At 39.9% G+C, this 20786-nt stretch overlaps 1 protein-coding gene across 3 annotated transcripts; it reads right to left on the reverse strand.

Annotated features, from left to right (window-relative positions):
• Positions 1-2980: 2980 nt before the first annotated feature.
• Positions 2981-20530, reverse strand: nkx2.2a (NK2 homeobox 2a). 3 transcript variants are annotated; one of them, XM_024429919.2, is made up of 3 exons: positions 14597-15222; positions 13639-13941; positions 2981-3454 (listed from the first exon to the last, which is right to left on the reverse strand). In XM_024429919.2, the coding sequence occupies exons 1-3, from the start codon at positions 14850-14852 to the stop codon at positions 3261-3263; spliced, it is 753 nt and encodes a 250-aa protein (XP_024285687.1). In that variant the 5' UTR covers positions 14853-15222; the 3' UTR covers positions 2981-3260. The 3 variants fall into 3 exon arrangements, with proteins under 3 accessions (XP_024285687.1, XP_024285686.1, XP_024285685.1); XM_024429918.2 differs by lacking the exon at positions 2981-3454 and adding an exon at positions 20360-20530 and having other exon boundaries at positions 12787-13941; positions 14597-14902; XM_024429917.2 differs by lacking the exon at positions 2981-3454 and having other exon boundaries at positions 12787-13941; positions 14597-15205.
• Positions 20531-20786: the final 256 nt, after the last annotated feature.

The following is a 20786-nucleotide window of genomic DNA, read 5'->3' on the forward strand; positions in this document are numbered from 1 at the left end:
CTAAATGTACTGAAAAAGACTCACATTCCATTAAATATTTTCACCCAGATTTTAGCAGAGATGCAGAGAAGCATAGTCAGTTTCTTAAAATTACAAAGAACCACCAGTCAGGAGGATCCAGATAGCTCAAGAGGTATGCTTAGATATACAGAAAAAGACTTGTTTTAAATGTAATCTGGCACCTTATGATAATGTCATGGTTTTTGTGTATTAATTATGATGTGATTATATGTGCCTGAATTGATGTGTGTTACAATCCCATGTACTGTGTTGTAATTTGGATGTAATATCTTAGTGGCAGTATATTGAGATTGTCACGCCCTGATCTGTTTCACCTGTCCTTGTGCTTGTCTCCACCCCTTCAGGTATTGCCCATCTTCCCCACTTATCACCTGGGTATTTATACCTGTGTTTTCTGTCTGCGCCAGTTCGTCTTGTTTGTTCAAGCCTTCCACCGTTTTGTTTCTCAGCTCCTACCTTTTCCAGTTTTTCTTTTCTCGCCCTCCTGGTTTTGACGCCCGCCTGCCTGACCACTCTGCCTGTCCCTGACCCTGAGCCTGCCTGCCTGACCACTCTGCCTGTCCCTGACCCTGAGCCTGCCTGCCTGACCACTCTGCCTGTCCCTGACCCTGAGCCTGCCTGCCTGACCACTCTGCCTGTCCCTGACCCTGAGCCTGCCTGCCTGACCACTCTGCCTGTCCCTGACCCTGAGCCTGCCTGCCTGACCACTCTGCCTGTCCTTGTCCTTGACCCTGAGCCTGCCTGCCTGACCACTCTGCCTGCCTGCCTGACCACTCTGCCTGTCCCTGACCCTGACCCTGAGCCTGCCTGCCGTCCTGTACCTTTGCTCCACCCCTGGATTACTGAACTCTGCCTGACCTGACCCTGAGCCTGCCTGCTGTCCTGTACCTTTGCTCCACCCCTGGATTACTGAACTCTGCCTGACCTGACCCTGAGCCTGCCTGCTGTCCTGTACCTTTGCTCCGACTCTGGATTATCGACCCCTGCCTGCCTTGACCTGTCGTTTGCCTACCCCTGTTGTTACAATAAACATTCTTACTTCACACAGTCTGCACTTGGGTCTTACCCTGATTCCTGATAGAGATGTGTGATTTACAACAGTCAGAATGATACCCTTATTAAAATGACAATTGAACAGGTGAAGAGGTAAGGTTAGATAACTTATGCAGAAAAAAAGTAGTATTAGGCATAATGGTGTTTGAAAAATGCTAAATTCTCCAACTTCCGGAGTGAGGCGCACTGATATCAATGTATGGTAGAGGCTTTGTTTTAGGTCTGTTTTTGTTCCGTTTTTACCTTTTGCAATGTACACTAACTGACTCACACTGACTACACTCGAATTTATGCAAATTCAATTGTGCATGACAGCTAGGCTACATCAACAAGAATCTTTCAACAGAGATTAGGCTTATTGTGTCGGAACAAAATGGAATACCCTATATCCAGAATATGCCAAATGACTTGTGCTGACTTTTTTCATACAGCTTCATCTGTGTTCTTTAATTATTTTGCATTTGGAATGCATTTTTATGACCTTGTCATCTAGATTGTGCCTGTTGTCAAGTGCCTCCTAAACTGTTCACCTAAACTGGCCAATCCTGTTGGTGTAGGCTACATTCTAATACTATTCAAACAGGAACTCATTCGAACCTGCCATAGGAAAACAGTAGTGTCTTTGTTTTTGAATTACATCCTGTGTAGAGTGCAGAGTGCTCATAGAGTGCTTCTTATTCTGATAATTGGAAACCTCAATCAATGACGGGAGACCACACTGGTAGGTTATTCTGGTATGTAAAGTCATTCTGTGATTATAATGACAAAAGACAGCTACTGTACAGCAATGAAGCTGTGTGTTCACTTTGCTCAAATCTGGAAATTAAACGTTTCGCTCAGGAGACTGGGTTGCATTTATCTGTGATATGGTGACTTCATAGCAGTGTACATGTCTTTGCTCTACTGTCATTGAATTATATTGAATTTCAATGTACAAGATGCTCTTTAATGTACCTTAAAATTCCTCCACAAGAGTCTTCCTACCTTGGGTCTTGGTCCTGTTGTAGAACTGTTTGCAGACTTGAAGAGACTTGCCATGGAGAGACACTTGTTGTTTCCACTGGAACAGAGAAGGGTCCTCTTGGAGCAAATTACTTGTTTATTTGTTGTCATGGTGTTTAAATAGGCAAAATCAACTTCCTATTTGTAACAGACCTCATAGTTCCTATGTGGTGTTGGTGTGTATCACATCATGATCTCATGACCTCCAGTTACCTACATTTTTATCAAACCTTCCCTGTTCAATTTTATGGTTTCCGTTTATAAGAATTAGGGTTTAGGTAAGTCTAACCTAAAGTCTTAATGTATAAATCTCAATGTAAAGGTAAAGTTGAACTTTTAACACAATAACAAATCACTCTTAAGTTATAAGAGTGTAATTATAGTATATGTAATTGTATAGTAATTTATGTAGGCCTACCATAAAATAAAGTCTGTAATCTCTGATCCTGAAACACTGCCTGATCATCTTAAAACCAGACACACACAAAGCCTTGTAGTTATGCTCTACATGAAAGCACAGCCTTTTCTAGAGGGCCTTGTAGACACCAAAACACTTTGATTTGTTTTCAATCAATGTCATACATTTTCATTTCCAACGTCTTATCAGTTGGATGTTATACTGTATGTACATTTTCAGGAGTTACTCAAATGTATGAATAGTGTATAAGCAGCTGACTAAAACACACACACACAGACACACACACACACACACACACACAGCATTTTGAAGCAAGGCCATGGTCCTGATGTGAGCCAATCAAATGATTACAAGTAGTGTGCTGTCCTGGTTACATACAGTGCTTTTTGTCTCTTCTGTTGATCAAAATGTACCTCAGTGGACTCCAACATAAAACTGTTAACTTTTTGGGAAGAAAACACACACGTTTTCATAAAATGAGACAGATGTAACTTTATTTCACTACGGTCAAACACAGATAAATAACATTGGTCATTAACATAATACAATCAACACAAATGTGACTATTTCAGGGACCCACATATAGAGGTTGATGATAATTAACTTACATCTATGACATTTCACAACATTAAAGAGACTTGAGTTGTTATATTATGCACAGAGCTTCCATCCAAAGTTGTGTCTTGTTATCATGGTGCAGGTTAAATTGTCCTCTGATTGAATTGTGTCAGTCTGTCTGTCTGAGACAGATGGTGGGCAGTCATTATCAAACTGAAAATCCAAGCATCGCTTCACACTGTTGGCATCTGAAGCACCTCAGGTTCATCTTGTGAAGAAGGTGAGACAATCCATTTAGCGAGAGGCATAAACAATCAACTCTTGGAACATGATTGTTGGCGTAGTCTCCAATGGCCATCTTACTTGAAAAGAATGTGCTTGTTATACAAGACATTTCAAGTCCTGAGGTGGAACATTGGGAAAGAGAAGACAAAAAAAATAAGACCATACAGAAATGAGAATACCGTAACCTCACAGCAACAACACTTTTGAATGGAGAGAAATCTAGTGCAGGAGTGTATATTGTGTAATAATATACTTGCTATGTGTCTTGTAATGTAAATACGATATTTGGTGTGTAGTTGACATACACTTTTTATGAATGAATCAGCTATTGAAATAAGACAGGAAACAATCTTCCGTTTTTTGAAGCATTCCCAATGTTGAAGCCTGATGCATTGTTCAGTCTATACTACACAGAGAATTGAGAGAATTTGGAATATGACTATCACAACTAAACAGTGCATGAGACTTCAACACTGAGAATGCTACAAAACACTGAGGAATGATATAAACCCTCTGCCATTTCCCCCTCACAGGTTACTTGATAGGCCTCCAGTGTGCTTGGCTTTTGGAGACTTTGCCAATTGTGTTCTCAACCTATATTCCTTTTCAAAATTGGGATTTATTGTAAGCAACTTCAAGTTCTCTCTCGACAGCACTAAACCAACTGATGGATGTCTCCTCTAAGATACTTAAAACACAGTTTTCTTAAAAACAGCCAACTCAGCATCTCTGAAAACAAAATGAAGTTGCTGGTTTTGCCTGGTAAGCATACAACATATATTGTACTTCAGTGGAGGCTGCTGAGTGGAGGATGGCTCATAATAATGGCTAGAAAGGAACAAATGGAATGGCATCAAACACATGAAACCCATGTGTTTGATTGATTTAATACCCTTCCACTTATTTCGCTGCAGTCATTACCAGAAAACTTGTCCTCCCCAATTAAGATGCCACCAACCTCCTGTGTTGTACATACTTATTAGAGTAACTTTTGTCAACAACTCCACGACTGTCATGACTGGTAATGTAATGTAATGGCAATGTTACAGTAAACCATAACAAAACAAAATAGTAAAATGTGAATGGAACAATCAGACCCTAGACATTAACTCACTAACTGCCTTTACTCAATGCACCACATTGAGTATACTGCCCTACCAAGCAAAAAGGCAGTAACTGCTCATTTGGTCGAAAATTAGTTCATGTCATTTTTGCTACAATAAATGCATGTGGACAAGTTCTTGCCTCTATTGTATTGTGTTTTGGAGAAAATGGGGGTCATGTTAGCAGTAACTGGATAAAGTTACTGTGAAACCAAGGTAAATAAAAGCAATTTTTCTAAGTTCCACGCTATGTACATCCTTGGGGCATAGCTTCCTGCCATCCAGGACCTCTATACCAGGCGGTGTCAGAGGAAGGGCCTAAAAATGGTCAGACTCTAGCCACCCTAGTCATAGACTGTTCTCTCTGCTACCACACGGCAAGCGGTACCGGAGCGCCAAGTCTAGGTCCAAGAGGCTTCTAAACAGCTTCTACCCACAAGCCATAAGACTCCTGATCATCTTGTTAAATGCCCCCCCTCTTTTACACTGCTGCTACTCTCTGTTATTATCTATGCATAAGTCACTTTAGTAACTCTACCCATATCTGCTACCTCAATTAACCGGTTCCCCTTGTACATGCTATTTTACTGCTGCTCTTCAATTATTTGTTACTTTATTTCTTAAAACTGCATGGTTGGTTAAGGGCTCGTAAGTAAGCATTTTTGTTTTTTAACTAGACAAGTCAGTTAAGAAGAAATTCTAATTTTGCAATGACAACCTACCCTAGCAAACCCGGACGACACTGGGCCAATTGTGCACTGCCCGATGGGACTCCCAATCACAGCTGGATGTGATGTAGCCTGGATTCAAACCAGGTACTGCAATGACACCTCTTACACAGAGATGCAGTGTCTTAGACCACTGCGTCACTCGGGAGCCCTGCCTGGTTGTAAGGTGTAGATGTAAAGTGTAGACCTTACATTTCACAGTAAGGTCTACCTAGACCTGTTGTATTCGGCGCATGTGACTAATAACATTTGATTTGACTTGAATTGACTCCAAAGCCACATAACTGGGTCACGATCAGTTGTCATCAAACAAGATTAATCATTCTCTAATATAATCAATTATACTTAAGATTGTCTAAAAGGAATTTCTCACTCCAGTTTGGAATCTACAGAACGTGGCCTTGGCCTCATACACAGTGTAGATGTGCTATGCTGTAGAAGTCTTGAGAAAGCAAGCAAGGGCAGTCAGCTGAGACCTTGAGACAGTTGTCGTTATGGAAACAGGCAGCACTGACATCTCTGGGTTCACGACCAGTGAAGGTCACTGGTTGACAATGGTACACAACACCCACTGAAAAAAAACAGGAATAGAGCTGTTTTTCATCTCAACCTTCAACAGGTTTATTAAAAGGCACCTATGCCCAGATGCAAAGTAGCATTTAAATATTTATTTGTTATTCATTTTTCCCAATTCTAATTACTGTATAGATAAAATATATATATATAACATGCCCACTATTCCATCACTCAGGGCCATTCATGTGTCACATGGCAAAGCAAAACCCTTATTCTTTGGATTGGGGAGAGTTAGAGGGTGCGAAGAAGAAGCAACACAGAAGAGTTGAATGTTATCATATTTAATAAAGACATGGCACAGAAAATACTAACTTTATTCACCTCACTTTACACTAACAAAGGCAAGGAGGAAAGAAATGATGACATTATCTTTTTTGGTTGGGGGCGGGGAAATGTTTTTTGAACTTACAAAATGACTGTATGTCTAGGAGAGCAATAAAAAGTCCTACGATCAAACTGATCGGAACACTACAGATATAAATGTAACATAGAATGTGCATTAACGCTCCATCACATGGAATGCAGAACTATGTCTTGCTCTATAATGTCACATTACATTTCTAAACATTATGCCTCACTGGCTTCTGGTGGTTACTCAGTCTTTGTGTCCATATCTCTGTTGCTGCAAGTGTATCTGGATCCTCATCATCCCATTGCCTGAGATTCACACACTGTTCAGCAGTTCAATAGTCTGCATGGCTTTTGGCTGGCACACACCACCCAGCTTCCCCAGGCCCAAGTCATCCAGCCATATCCTATGGGCAGCTGAGCCTTCACCCAGAGGGCACCTCAAAGCATTTAGTTTCCACTCATATACACTTTTTTTTTTACATTGCAGGCATGGAGGTACTCCGGCCACCATTAGACCTGGTAGGGATAGAACACACACATACACACACGTGCATACACAAGCACACGTACACACACACACGCACAAACACACACACACACACACACACACACACACACACACACACACACACACACACACACACACACACACACACACACACACACACACACACACACACACACACAGAGCTCTAAAAAGTGAGCTCTTAAATCCACAATCTGTAAGGTATGCATACCACCAACAAACACATTGAGCTTTTTCACATGCAAATAGCACTAGATTTTGTCATGTCCAATGACATTCCATGAGAGCAACATTACTTTAAAAAAAACATGATTTATGGCTCATACATTTTTCTTCAATGAAAACATAAACAATGGAGTATGTCAACATGGTATCCACACACGGTTTACGGCAAAGCCATTTTAACATGCAACCAGATTCAGTTATATTTGTCTCTACTCACCTCTTTCCCTGGTTTCATGGTAGTTGTTAGTCCAGTAGATATTTGGATGATTCAAATACTTGCAGTTGTGGTACAGTCCACCCAGAAAGCACCCATGGACCGTACCATTCCATAGAGGAGAGATGCTCCTATAGTCTAAATCAGGGATGGGTAACTTTGATGGGGGCCACAAAAAAACAGAACTAATCATGAGGGGCCGCAGTGGCTCGTGGGTCTGCATATCCCCCTTGCGAGGAAAACATTTTAGCGGCCCCCGTTGTGACAGCAAAGATCATTTAAAAAAATATTTTCAAGTTCATTTTGCCATGGGAGCAAGGAGAACATGTTGCTGTTTTTAAGCAAATTTGCTGAAATTCTACAAATTTTGCCATGGGGCGGAAAGAAGATTTTGCAATTTTAGAACTAATTTCCTGCAATTCTACATATTTTGCCATGGGGCGGAAAGAAGATTTTGCAATTTTAGAACTAATTTCCTGCAATTCTACATATTTTGCCATAGGGTGGAGGCAAATGTTAGCTGTTTTTAATATGATAACTGATGATCAATGGGCCCCACCCTGGTGATAATTCGATTATGCTTACTACAAGTTTAGATAGCTGGCCACTATAATAATTGACCAATCTTTTAAAAAAGCTGACATGGGCTAATTGAGTGACTGCTGATGCACAACCACATTTAGAAATTGTAAAGCCTGTATTATATTATTATAACTCTCAATAGTAAATTCATCCCATGACTGAGTTCCAAATTATAATAACTTTTTTTTAAAGTTGTATTTGTATTTGTATTATTGGTCAGGAGGCCTACAAAGGGGGTGCCGTCCGCAGGCTCGCCAATTGCCAATCCCAGGTCTGAATGTCTGGTTAAATTGACTCCCGGAGAGACTGGCATCACGCAGGCTCAAAATAGAAATAGACTAATCTGGCCAATACATTTTCAATGTATTTAAAAAAATATTATAATACAATGAGCTGTACCCATAACAGTATATTTAAACAATACACATCACTATTCATCTGTCCTCAGTAGTCCTTAGGCCTTATCCAGAGGTTCGCCACCATTTCGAAGAGTTAAAGAAATGCTAAATATTTGGTCTGCTGGTTAAATATGCAAGTTATTATGATTTTCGAAAAAGTGCTTTTCTTAAAAACTGCTATGATGGGCTTAGGCTATTGAAAAAAATATTTGTATGTATTTTTTTATTCTCTTAAATGAAGAAATACGCCCCTCTAGGGTTTCCCGCCCAGGTTGAGAATCGCTGCCTGTCCTATTCTTCCGGATTCACAGATGTGAAATTGATAGACTGTCCTGTTTGCAAGTACACAAGGTGTTATAAACCCTTACGTTGTAAAATGCTCCAAGTTCTCTGAGGAATATCGCACAATGAAGCGTCTTGAGAACAAGTCAGTCATCATTATATAAAAAAAATGCATGCTTCCCCCACTGCATCTCCATCAATTATGTATATAAACATCTCCATAGGCTACTCACTATATTTCTAAAACACAGTGAATCGCTTTTATGTGCATCAAAGTGATCCTCTTGACATGATGAAATTAAAGCTAACAAAAGTAAGCTATTTGTTACCAGCGCCAACTCCACCGGCCTGTTGTCCTGGCTATAAATCACGTACATGCTGCCGCAAAATGACGGATGGTATTGGTAACCTATCCTGGCTGAATTCATCCAATATCAATCCAGAGAATACTGACTCAGGCTTTTTGTAGAGGGGTTGTTAAAAATTGCAGTTGTTGTTGTTGCTTATGTGTGCGTAAATACAGCCCACCCTGGTTGCAATCGTTTGTATGAGCAGGGCGCCATTGCTCTAAGATGATGATGAGGATGAGGAGGGGGGAGTGCAGGATGATGATGCTGCTACAGTGAAATTTCATTTTTAATATAAGTATCAATAATTTTACATGGGTCATTTACCAGAATTACTTTTTCCAACTCTGCTGCTGATCATATAGGCAGCTTTCTATCCACATATATTCCACCAACGTTTTGAAAATGGCATGTTGCAATTGCCCTTATATGTCCTCGGTGCTACAATAATAAAACATATTAATCCGTGTCATGCATATGGCAATCACTGATATGGAAAATGTTGAAAATATTTGATTTGAAATGTATTTCATAATCCAATTGCGCCACACTGTGGAGTTGGTCTCTCTCTCGCTCTCTCTCTCTCTCTCTCTCTCTCTCTCTTTCTCTCTCTCAATGAGGGTGCGTAATTTGCTTTATTTTCGAAAGTGCAATATAATATTGGAATGCAGGTCATTGAAATATTGGTCTACATTGGACACAAAGTTTGTCTTTGTTTACTAATTCAACCAATTTTTAAATCATACATTGCATACTTGTTCTCTTTAAAATGTACCATTATTGATCATATGCCAAGTTGTTCATCAGATGTATAAGTAAAATAACATTTAAATGAATTAAATTATAATGGTAATACTGTAGGCCTGTGAGTTTTGAGGACAACGGTGTAATATAAGTTCAAACTATAGACCTCTGCTTCCATCTTCTGGCAACCAGGCGTAACTGCTGATATATATCTCTCTCTCTCTCTCTCTCTCTAATATCTGCACTGTGCCACGGCACTAGGCGAATCTAATCTAGATCTTCTTTAAGGCAATAAAACTAGATTGCTTCCTTTAAATGAAAGCTCCGCTTATTATAGCTTTGAAATAAATCCTCGTTTATTTGGAGATGTACACGATTCAAAATGATTTATGTCGAGGTTCAAACGGTCAGGATGACGAAGACCCACACAGTCCCAAGTGCATATTTCTTGAAGTATTCTATTCTAACGCATATAGTAGCATTATCCACGGGGTGAACTATGTTGCACATACCGAGATGTTTGTTTTATTTGTTGTTGAGACCCCCCCCCGCCCCGCCCCCGCCACCTCGTGCATCCAAAAGCAATTTCAGATAAACATAGCGCTGCTACTGTTCTGGCATTGAGAAGCTGCATCATTTCCTCGTGTATTAATGAGAATATAAGAACCGAAATTTGGTCCCAAGGTGAATGTGCGTCATGGAGAATATTTATACTTATATATCCGGTAAAAAAAAAAACGTAGAACTGCGCCTGAATGTGATAGACCTTGAACTAGGTGCTATTCAGCAAGTTAGTAATTGTTAAGGAGAATCATTCGCGTTAGGACTGCACGGAGACTTGTCTTTATTATTATAGTCGATTCTTCTCCCAAGGACAACAAACAAAATACATAAATAAACAAGTAGGCCTAGAGCTATCGGAGAAATTCATGTAGGCCTACATTCGGATTTCTACATTCAAAACCAATATCCCGTGCTCTGTATTATCTATTGGTAAGACTACTGCATTCATTATATTGTCATTGTTGAAAAATAAACGTTTATAAGCCTACTCTAAAAAATATTGAAATAGAAATGTCTGGAAAAGCGAATGGATAAAGCTAAGGGAAATTAGTATTGCATTCAGATTCCTGAATTCTTGAATGTCTTGTCTCGTGTTATGGTAGGCCTATATAAATCAAATCAGATATTTTCCATAGAGATCAGAAATATGCTAACCATGAAACTGATATAAAGCTAACAGGAAATAAGACTGCTCGAAATTAGGAGTTTTAAAATAGTTTTACTGCCCAGTGACCGACCGCACACTTCTGGGGATAGACAATAATCGTTCTTTGAGTTGGGAGGAGAGCGAGAGAAAGAGCAATGAGAGGGGCTGTTGTTAGCATAGCTCTATCAAGGAAGAAGGACTCCCTGTTATCTGTGAATGAGGGTTCTTTTTCCACAATAGATATAGCACGAATTTTTGATTCGTTTTTCTTTGAGACAACAATGCTTCATTTGAAAGCTGGACACAATTTGGGTTTGTGAGGGATCCTTTTCTCCTTGCCCGAGCCCAGCTGTCCATATGGGATACAACTTGTACATCAAGGATCACAATGGCACCAACTGACAGGCACGACAAAAACCCAAGGATACATCTCCCTGACTCGGAGATGCACTGGTCAAGATAAAAGAACTGAATAGCACCAAGAAACTCTGACAGTCTCTCTATCCACACTGTCTGCACTCCCACTATGGCTCCTCGTTAATATGCACGCCTCTAACATCCACCACAACCTGCCCTAGGCCTTTGTGTGATTTTTGTGTGGTGTACTGTATATTGTGCCACGATGGACTGCACACAACTGCCCCATCACAGTAGTAAATCTCGGGGCATCGGGGTTAGGACCACACAGAAATCAACATGTTTTATTGACTTAAACGGAACCTAAATGATGTCAACGCTGTGTTACGCGGGTTGCTATAGCCAGGGGTGTTTATCGGAATGTATCATTGTAGCCTAGTTGTGACGTCTAGTTGTATAGTCTTAACATTAATGTCATCTTTTTTTATGAAGTTTTTATTTCACTCGAGGTGAAGGCAAACGGAAAATGCAGGCAGCAATAGTCTAATCTATAAACATTATGTTGGAAATAAAATAAAATGCGATAAATTAGGCTATACTTCAATTATATTGTTTATTTCCCCTTCCACATATATGCGCCCTTTAAAAAAATGTTGTAGGACCCTGGGTTTCTACCCAATAGTGCTATATGAAATCGAAACTATTTGCCTATAGGTCATTCAAGGAATGCTATTTCCACTGTAAAAAAATAAAAATAATCTATAGCCTATGGAATAAGCAACAACTTCATTGTGAAAAAACAATGCGATACAACTCGGCCATTAGCTTGTACACATATGATTACGTTAATAACTAGTTAATTTAGCGAATATTAGTGAAATAGTCCCCGGCACAGCTCGCAAATGTAAACATTGTAGCCTCTCTGAAGAAAACATATTGAGTCTCTGGAGCCTGGACCAAAAGCAATGTCCCCTTGAGATAGAATTCTGTAAATAATTAGCAATTCGTGTCAATGTAGCTGTTTGTTCAATGATAGTGAGGGCGACTCTAACATCTGTTCAATAAGATCTCGGTGCTGGGACAAACACAATGCAGTTAGGATTTTGTCAAAGGTAATGAATGATTTTACCCAGGATACTGAATTGGGTCTGACAATCCGCAATGCGCTCTGTGATTCACTTGGGACCAATTTGGTCCTAGTATCGAGTACTTTGCTGGGTACCCTGTTTTAGATACCTATTTGTATACAGACAACATTCGTAGCCCATCGCTCTATAGGCCTATATAACCTATCCACTAAAAGCTACAGTATAATGCATAGGCTAACATAGAGCAAGAGATATTGAAGGCTATACGTGACTTGACTGATATTCCTTTCACTTTCTGTGTTTGCTTGACAACAGTCACGTGCGTAAAACCGTGCGTAAAATCAAAACGTTTTTGCATTAAATCAATTGTAAAAATATACCACTTCACACCCCAACACGAGAGCAGTTTGAAACCTTGAAAATGAGAGCTTTGACTCTAAGCTTCTTAGCTGAAGATGCCCCCTTAAGTGAGTGGATTTTAGGCCCATTTCAAAAGTGACTTTAGTCTCCTTATTATTGACGTGTTCAAATTCTAAGAATTTATAAGGATTAATTTAGGTTAAAAAAAAATAATTCAAGTGCGCGAAAGATAAATTAACCTCCTCTCTCTGCCACTTTACGAAACACGTAAGCTATCGTCCCTCTTCTTACCAATGTTAAGCGTATGTATTCAATAAATGAAATAGAACGTAGTTAAGACACGCAAACCAAAAGGTAATTTCTTCAACACAGCATTTTATTAAAATCCTTATAAAAATCGGTATATTTCCCCATCAGCGCGCGATTGAACTGTTATTCACATAATCATATGAGATCTGTTACGACAGTCATGACAATTTCGCCACAAATTCTTCCTTCTTTTTTAATTGGAAATATGTATATCTCCACTTATACGATCCTGCATGTTTCTGGTTTGCAAACAATCACGACAAAGTATTTACAAAAAACAAAGGGAAAAAAGCTAAAAGTTGCCAATGTTTATTCATGGCCATAAATATTTTCGGTCCATTGTAAAAGAAGCAAGAAATCTTCTATAATTATAAAGTGGTTCTGTACGTGCTTATAACACGAAGGACAAAAAGAAAACATTTCTACAACACACAAACATACTTTACAAAATTTCACAAGAGCATTGACATTCTTAAATCTAGGGAGAGGCTGGACCCAGTTCTCTTAACGAAAACATGTAAACATGGCGCACACATTAGCCCCCCAAAAAATGGTAAATAGGCCTATGGGTCAAGCTGCAAAATGAAAAGTCTTTATTTTGTAGTGAACCCCCTATCGTGCTCTTAAAGGGCAGCCCGCCAGTCTCTACTAGTTCACCAAGTCCACTGTTGCGTTTGCATCAAGTGATGTGCTGAAGGGAATTGTGGCGTGGTGGCGGCGCTGTACTGAGCATTATATTGCATTTGATGAAGGGTCTGGGCGCTATATGCCGAGAGGGGGAATCCAGCCTGAAATGTGGCCGCCAAGTCCTGAGCTTTAAGAGTATGACAAGGCTTTCCATCCCTGACTAAGACAGGCACGGCCACCCGCCGGGGAGAGGGGAGATGGGTCACTTCCATACCTTTTTCAGCGCGCGCTCTCTTCATTTTGTATCGATGATTCTGGAACCAAATTTTCACTTGAGTTGGAGTCAGGCGAATCAAACTCGCGAGGTGTTCTCTCTCTGGCGCGGAAAGGTATCTCTGTTGCCTAAATCGACGCTCAAGTTCGTACGTCTGTGCTTTGGAAAACAGCACTCTTCTTTTTCTCTTCTTACCGGAGTCGCTGCCGTTGCTTGAAGTTTCCTTGTCATTGTCTGGCGATTCGTCCGCGGAGGGTTCTGGGGACTTGGCTGAGTCTTGAGAACTAGCTGATAGACCATGCACTGCGTGGGAGAGACAAAATACAACCGTTAAAATTGGGTTCTCGACTGAAGTGCACCTGCCAAGCACACATGGAAATGCAACATTTAGGACTTTTTCAAAGCAACATGTTAAAGTAACTCACTTCGTTTGTAGGCTACAGCTAAAATACAATGTTATTAGCTCATGTCGTTTTTTATGTTGGGACCCACAAAAATGTTTCCCATCAGTCCCCAAAGAAAGTGATTTACTGAAGCAGCAACACCATGCATTGTCTGCATACAAATCCTCATCATGCTAAAATGTAATACACAGGGTCACATTTCTGAAGACGATACTATGTGGCTTTATAGTCGATGCATTTACAAGTCTCTATTGGTCATATTCGAAACACTTGTTTACTTGACATAAATGGAGTAAACATTACATTATTTTAATGGTGGTAACGCCTTAAATCGAGCGCAGCAATCAATGCACGGTGAATAAAGATGAATGCTGCACATCATTCAAGGGCACCAATGAGCCGAGACACTAAGGAATAGAGTGATTCTGCATTCAATCAAGTATAGATTTGATAACACATATATGATGCGTTCTCACTCACAAAACAGAAGACAAGTCTTAACACCAACAGTATGTGCAATGCAAATTCACTTAACATTCTTAAAGAGTACTTACGCGAATATTGGATACTGTCCGTGGTGGCAAGCCATCTTGTGTAAGGATTGTCACTACTATCATAAAAGGGGTTCTTTATAGGCAGATTCTGAACGTTTTCTAGAGGACTTTGCACCAAAACTCCAGTGTTTTTTGTTGTCTCTGATCCCTCGTTATCTTCCTCCGGTCCAGTGATAGATCCTTCTTCATCATTCGTGTCAGGGAGGTCCAAAATGTCCTTTACAGAAAAGCCCGTCTTTGTGTTGGTCAACGACATATTCTGGGGAAATGTATGCAGGAAAGTTGCTGCACCAGTTTGGCAATCCGCTGTTTTAAAAGACAAAACACAATCGCTGTTCAGAAAAAAAAGGATCTCTCAGTTCCGTTCTAGGTTAAACTACAGTCAAAGCAAATCATGAGCCTCTGTCGATAAGCATTACCTAACCAAGTAGAAGAGCAATCAGTTTTGTAAGTCCAGGAAGAATGCCAAAGTGGCTGAAGTGCTATATCTGGCTCATGTATACTGTGCTACTGCTGGGTGCTAGGGGGAAATAAGCCATTACCGGTCCGATCAGTCCATATAAGGTTGGTCTCAACACATGAACCTGCAGTGAAAAAGCATTAAAAACGCAAAAGGTTGGCCACGTGTGGGCGGGTCTTGGGAGTCAAGTGGATGAAGACAGTGTTTGCAGATGTGAAATTGTGGGTTTTGGGCAGATCCGAGCCTCTACCATTGGTGCTTCAGAACATGATGAGTGGTATAACGTGTCAATTAATTACAAAGATGGGGAGGGCCTTTTTTTACACCCTATTTACATACAAAGGACCTCCAAGTAGCTTTACACTCCGAATACTTGAACGCTCGTTTTAACAAATTGCTCCTGAAAAAGCTTTTGCCTTGTACTCTCCGCATATATAAAATATTGAATCATTTAAGCTGGAAAACGTATTTTTGATGGTTTGTACAAAACTGTGGTCTGGATACCCGTTCGATAGCCTATTCATTTCTATCATATTTTCTCTCCTAAATAAGACATTGTCTGAATTTTTAACACTTATTTATGTAAACCATTTGAGTCAATATTTTGATTCAGGTTTAGGGACAAGGGGCTTAAATTAAATCAATCGGATTATATTTGTTTGGAAAACAATTTCGGATATAATAAGGGCAATGAATGATAACCTGTAGCCAATAATAATATTAGCCTATAACAATCATTATAATAATACATAATAATAATACATCGGAATTATAAGCAGCGTTTTAGCCGAGATGAAGAATAGCCTAGCGTTTATGCATGCTTTTGAAGACTATTCTAATCTTGACAATGATGGTTTTGAACGTGCTATTGAATTGAACAGAACAGGTTCTCACAGCATGCTCTAAGAACTTTTTTAAAGACATTTTTTCCAATTGCATTATTGGGGAAATTGCTTCAATGTGCGTTTCCCCCCAAGAACACAGCAGAGTATTGTTTGTGCAGGCTCCTTCGACGTGCTTTATAAGTGCTCCATCGTCACCTCTTTCATAGAAAGCAAAGTATCATTGTAGATTCGTTTATTTTCCTCCCTTCAATACTTTTTTTTTTTTAGCTTCCCCTCTCTCTGGTGTTGCCCCTCTGCCTCCTATCTAGTATGTGATGTGGGTGACAATGTTGCACGTTTCTAGCAAAGTCCTCTGCGCATCCTGGGTGGTCGGACCCGGGCAAACACAAATACAAACCGATTGCTAAGCTGCAGACAATGGGGGAAATGTAGACAAATGTCCGGCTCCTGTTGGAAGCTTTTGTCTGGGTGCAGTTTTTGCATTTATTTCAGGGGCGAAATAATGGATGATTGACGCCCCTGTACAATGCTTTCTAACTGTTTGGAATAAATCTGAGGTTGTTCCTAGTTGTCATGGCATTCAACTGCTTTCAATGGACTATCTCTTCATTCCGTCCTGAATCCTTCCACAATAGCCTATTAAGGAAAGTCCTTCATCTTAGCACACACACAGACACATACATACACATACGTACACATACACAGACACACTCTCCTTCTCCCTCTCTAGGACGCAGACGAGAAAGGTGTCAAAACATGTTCTTCAGTGCCTAAACATGCCATTTACTTTACTGGCTAAAGTTTGTGGGGTTTCCTAGCCTCCCGCCCACAGAGGCAATTTTCACGAAGGAAAGCCCGTCCTTCCACAGTTTGAAATACAAAATATTTGAAAGATAATATCAACATAATTTTTTGATTATTATTGTTTTGTTATTTTTATTATCCACACTGGATGGTGGTAGGTCTGTTTTCCTTCACCCACGGAGCTTGCAGTGCACCTGACCTGAAAGGTAAATAGTTTTGGCATAGGCTATATAATTAACCACACTGTCTCAAACAGCGACAATGACTCAATTGAACTGAACGGGGTTTGAGCAAAGTCGAGCCGTGACATAGCAGAGAGGTTACTGCCTGACCTTCTCTGCCGAGTATGCTGCATAAATGCGATGTGTGAGAGACACCTTCGGGGGTATCCAGCTCGCTCCGTGTGCAGTAAACAAGCACAAGAAGTAGGCTACAACGGTGTATTTTTGTTGTTGCTGTTGTTACGCCTATGTGCACATCTCATCAATATATGCAATATGAGACAATTACTTCATTTTACAACGAGTAGCCTAATTGTTATGTTCAGTAAAACTTAAGTTTATGCATTATTTATAGTCATGTCATTCCGCTTGGCCATTCTTCTTTGTGGCAAAATGAAAGAGTACGCTGGTGTTGATGGTAGTAGGAGCGCACGACGCGGTCTGTGGGTAGTTGTTGGGGATGTATTTGAACAATTGAAGTGAGGGTTTCGGCAGGAAGAGGTAAAGTGGCCGTGCCTACTTCACTTCGAGAGCCATCTCCTTGTGTTTACCTGTTTACTTTCACATGTAGCTCAAACAGGCCGCTTGCCTTTTCACTCTGAGTATGGGCAGTGGTCTATTTATTGCCTTTACCTCCCTACTCTTCTACATGTGCACACACTGTACATTGATTTTTATATTGTGTTATTGACTGTACGTTTGTTTATGTGTAACTCTGTGTTGTTGTTTTTGTCGCACTGCTTTGCTTTATATTGGCCAGGTCGCAGTTGTAAATGAGAACTTGTTCTCAACTGGCCTACCTGGTTAAATAAAGGTTAAATACAAAATAAAAAAGTGCATGGCATTTTAACAAAGCAGGTCCAGCTAACTTGACAGGACCGATTCCTGGCAATAAGTGACTTATAATAAATGTATGCACCGTTCAATCAGCCCACTGCACGAAGTGAGCTTAGCTTACTAAAGCTTATTTAATGAATGAATAGCCTACATATTCTACATGATTATGTTATTACTATGTATATATTATTTCACACGAAAAAATGTAATAAAAACCACACTAATTGCAATGATACCAGTAATGATATACACAATGGAAATATTAATCATATTATTAATACTGATACTATTTAGGATGTAATATTTATGACGTTTATAATAATGATAATAATAATAAAACTGTAATAAATCGTTTCCTTTCTCGTTATATTTAACTCCAGAAAACTACGGATGCTGAGGATGACAACACAGCGGCTGCTGGAGGGTCTCAGGCGCAGCGTTGACGGGGGTGAGTGAGTGTATCTTCTGCTGTGTATCGGACCCAGTAATGATCGGACAGAGAGAGTGTTGATGTGTAGGAGAACCAAGATGCAACCCTAAACTATTTTTTTTTTTAAATTGGCGCTTTGCAACAGATAGAGCGAGGATCGTGGTTTGCATTTACCGCCCAGTTGAGTGTAATTGTCGCTAAAGGCATTGGATACACTCTAAACAATACATCACCAGTGTATTTTGAATTCACATGGGAATTCCTAGCTCTTTCATCACTGGTTGTGTGTGTAACTAAAACGGAGCATGTATAAAGCTCTGTAATATTCGAGTGATTGAAATAATTATACAGCACTTGAAAAAATAGGCATACTGTTGAATTTGTTTAGTTGTGTTTTACACAAATAAATAATAGAGAGCTAAATTCGCTGTAAAACAGCTTATTTTATAAGACGGTTCTCATGCTTATAATTGTTACAATACAATGCCAAACCAATGCAGACGCATGCATTCACCATCATCACATTGCCTAGGCCTAATTAATTTTCAAATTAATCAAATTAAAAGGCCTTCGGACGAATAGATAGTTCCCACCCAAATCTTCCCAATTTTTTAAAGAAACTATTGTTCACGAATGAAGAAAGGCCTTTTATACAGTTGATTAAATACATCTTCTGATTGAATGCATTAAGAATGCTCCAGGACGATGTATTATAACGTTGATCATTCCTTTCTTTAATCTCTGAATTTCAGTGTGTTTCGACACCTCAGGCTGGGAGTTAAGCTTTGATAACGGTAACCCCGTTTGCCTCGAGGTGCTCATGATAAATGTATAAAGTGACAAGACCGATTCCCCTCCTCTGTGATTAAAAGGCTATATATAATATGCAGGTAAAAGTAGGCCTACATCCGGTTTATTTATGGGACTAAGTCATGGCCCGGGGAGGGTGGCCCGAGGCACAAATCATTTGGAGAACTTTGATTCCAGAAATCCAAGCACCTTTCGCTTGCGGGCAAACCCAATGCCTTTATTCGTCTCCCTTCTTCTAATGATTAAACATGTCACAACGAGATTAGCGCTGCGCCCGTGCCCAGAGGAGATGCCTTCATTTGTTAAACCACCAGTTTATTTGTAACGTTGAATTTCATGCTGCACTGTTAGTGTATGTGGCAGGCCTTTATCTGGTTCTCTGAGACAAAATGCTAAACGGTTTATTATTTTTAATCACTTCCCCCTTTTATTGTCTCACATAGAGACTATAAGGAACAATTTGCTTGAGTCTCTGCGACCTGCTAGAAATTAATCATACGAGAAGCAACCGTTCACACTTTGTGCATGCATTCACCCTGCAAACACGATTACATTTCCCCAAACAATTCGCGTCACCTATACCAAGCAGCAAACGGCTCAAGAGTCACTAATATGACACAAACATACTGACACAGTGTCCTTATGCAGGGCAGACAATGGTGTTAAACGGTATTTTGAGAGGCATCTGTAGTACTCTAGCGGACTCTACTGGCAAAGCAGTGACATGACGGATGCAGGCCCGTGTTATACGTTGGTCAGTTTTCTCTCTCAAATTTGACTCAGAACAAAATCAATACTATCTTACTTCAATAATATATATTATTTTCACGTTTTAATCCTAACTATTGGATCGATTTTTACCATAGAAAAATACTTAAAGTCCTCCCATTATATGACACACAGGAAGACAAAAGCACTGGAAATTATTTTTCTTTTTAGCATATCGTTTAAATTGTGGTTCATGCAGTTACTGTGGACACGAGATTGATTTAACTATCCTATTTGTTTTGAATGTAGAATGTGGAGGTAAATGTGGGCACAGTGACTGTCATAGTAAAACTGCGTGCGCGTAAAACCATCAACATCCACTGCTCCAATAGTAATTCAAAACTAGTTGTGATACACATTCAAGTTTAGGAACATCACAAATGCAGTACAAGCTAGCATTAGAAAATCTGAAACACATGGACTTATAGGCTATGACATTCTGGATTTGTTGTTAGGAAATGGTGTCAGGCACAAAGGCACACACAAACACAGGGACACAGCGAGAGAAAAATAAACCGTATTATTCTTTATCACCTGCAACGCACAGTATCTGAGGGAGTTAAACGATCATAGGCATATTGTGCTCACCTGGTGACTGATGACTGGAATTGGATGAGTTGTGTAGCCTGCGTTTAAGACAGCGCGCGGTTAATGAAATATCTCCAAATGGGAGTCAGGAGTGCGTGCAGAGATAAGCTTGATGCGGTTTATATACCCAGAAAGCAAGTGGTGCTCTTCTGATATGGTCCAAGTGCGTTTGCATAGCTGGCCAAGTGGCTCTGCTCTTGCTGACTCGCTAACATTGCATGATGTTTGTTTTCCCCCTGCTATGACGTGAAACAAAATATTGGCCATATGTTCATCGGCAATAAATTGGTCATGAGAGATAACACTGCTGTCTCTTGATGGTGCTTTTAACTGAGCCAACCAGACTTTCTATTTCAGGTTGCTTTTTGTGCCGCTAAATCGCGATGTTTAAGATGGTACTTTAGTTTTTATATGTGAAACTTAGATA

Source organism: Oncorhynchus tshawytscha, linkage group LG08 (genome assembly GCF_018296145.1).
Source record: "Oncorhynchus tshawytscha isolate Ot180627B linkage group LG08, Otsh_v2.0, whole genome shotgun sequence".
Taxonomy (NCBI): Eukaryota; Metazoa; Chordata; class Actinopteri; order Salmoniformes; family Salmonidae; genus Oncorhynchus; species Oncorhynchus tshawytscha.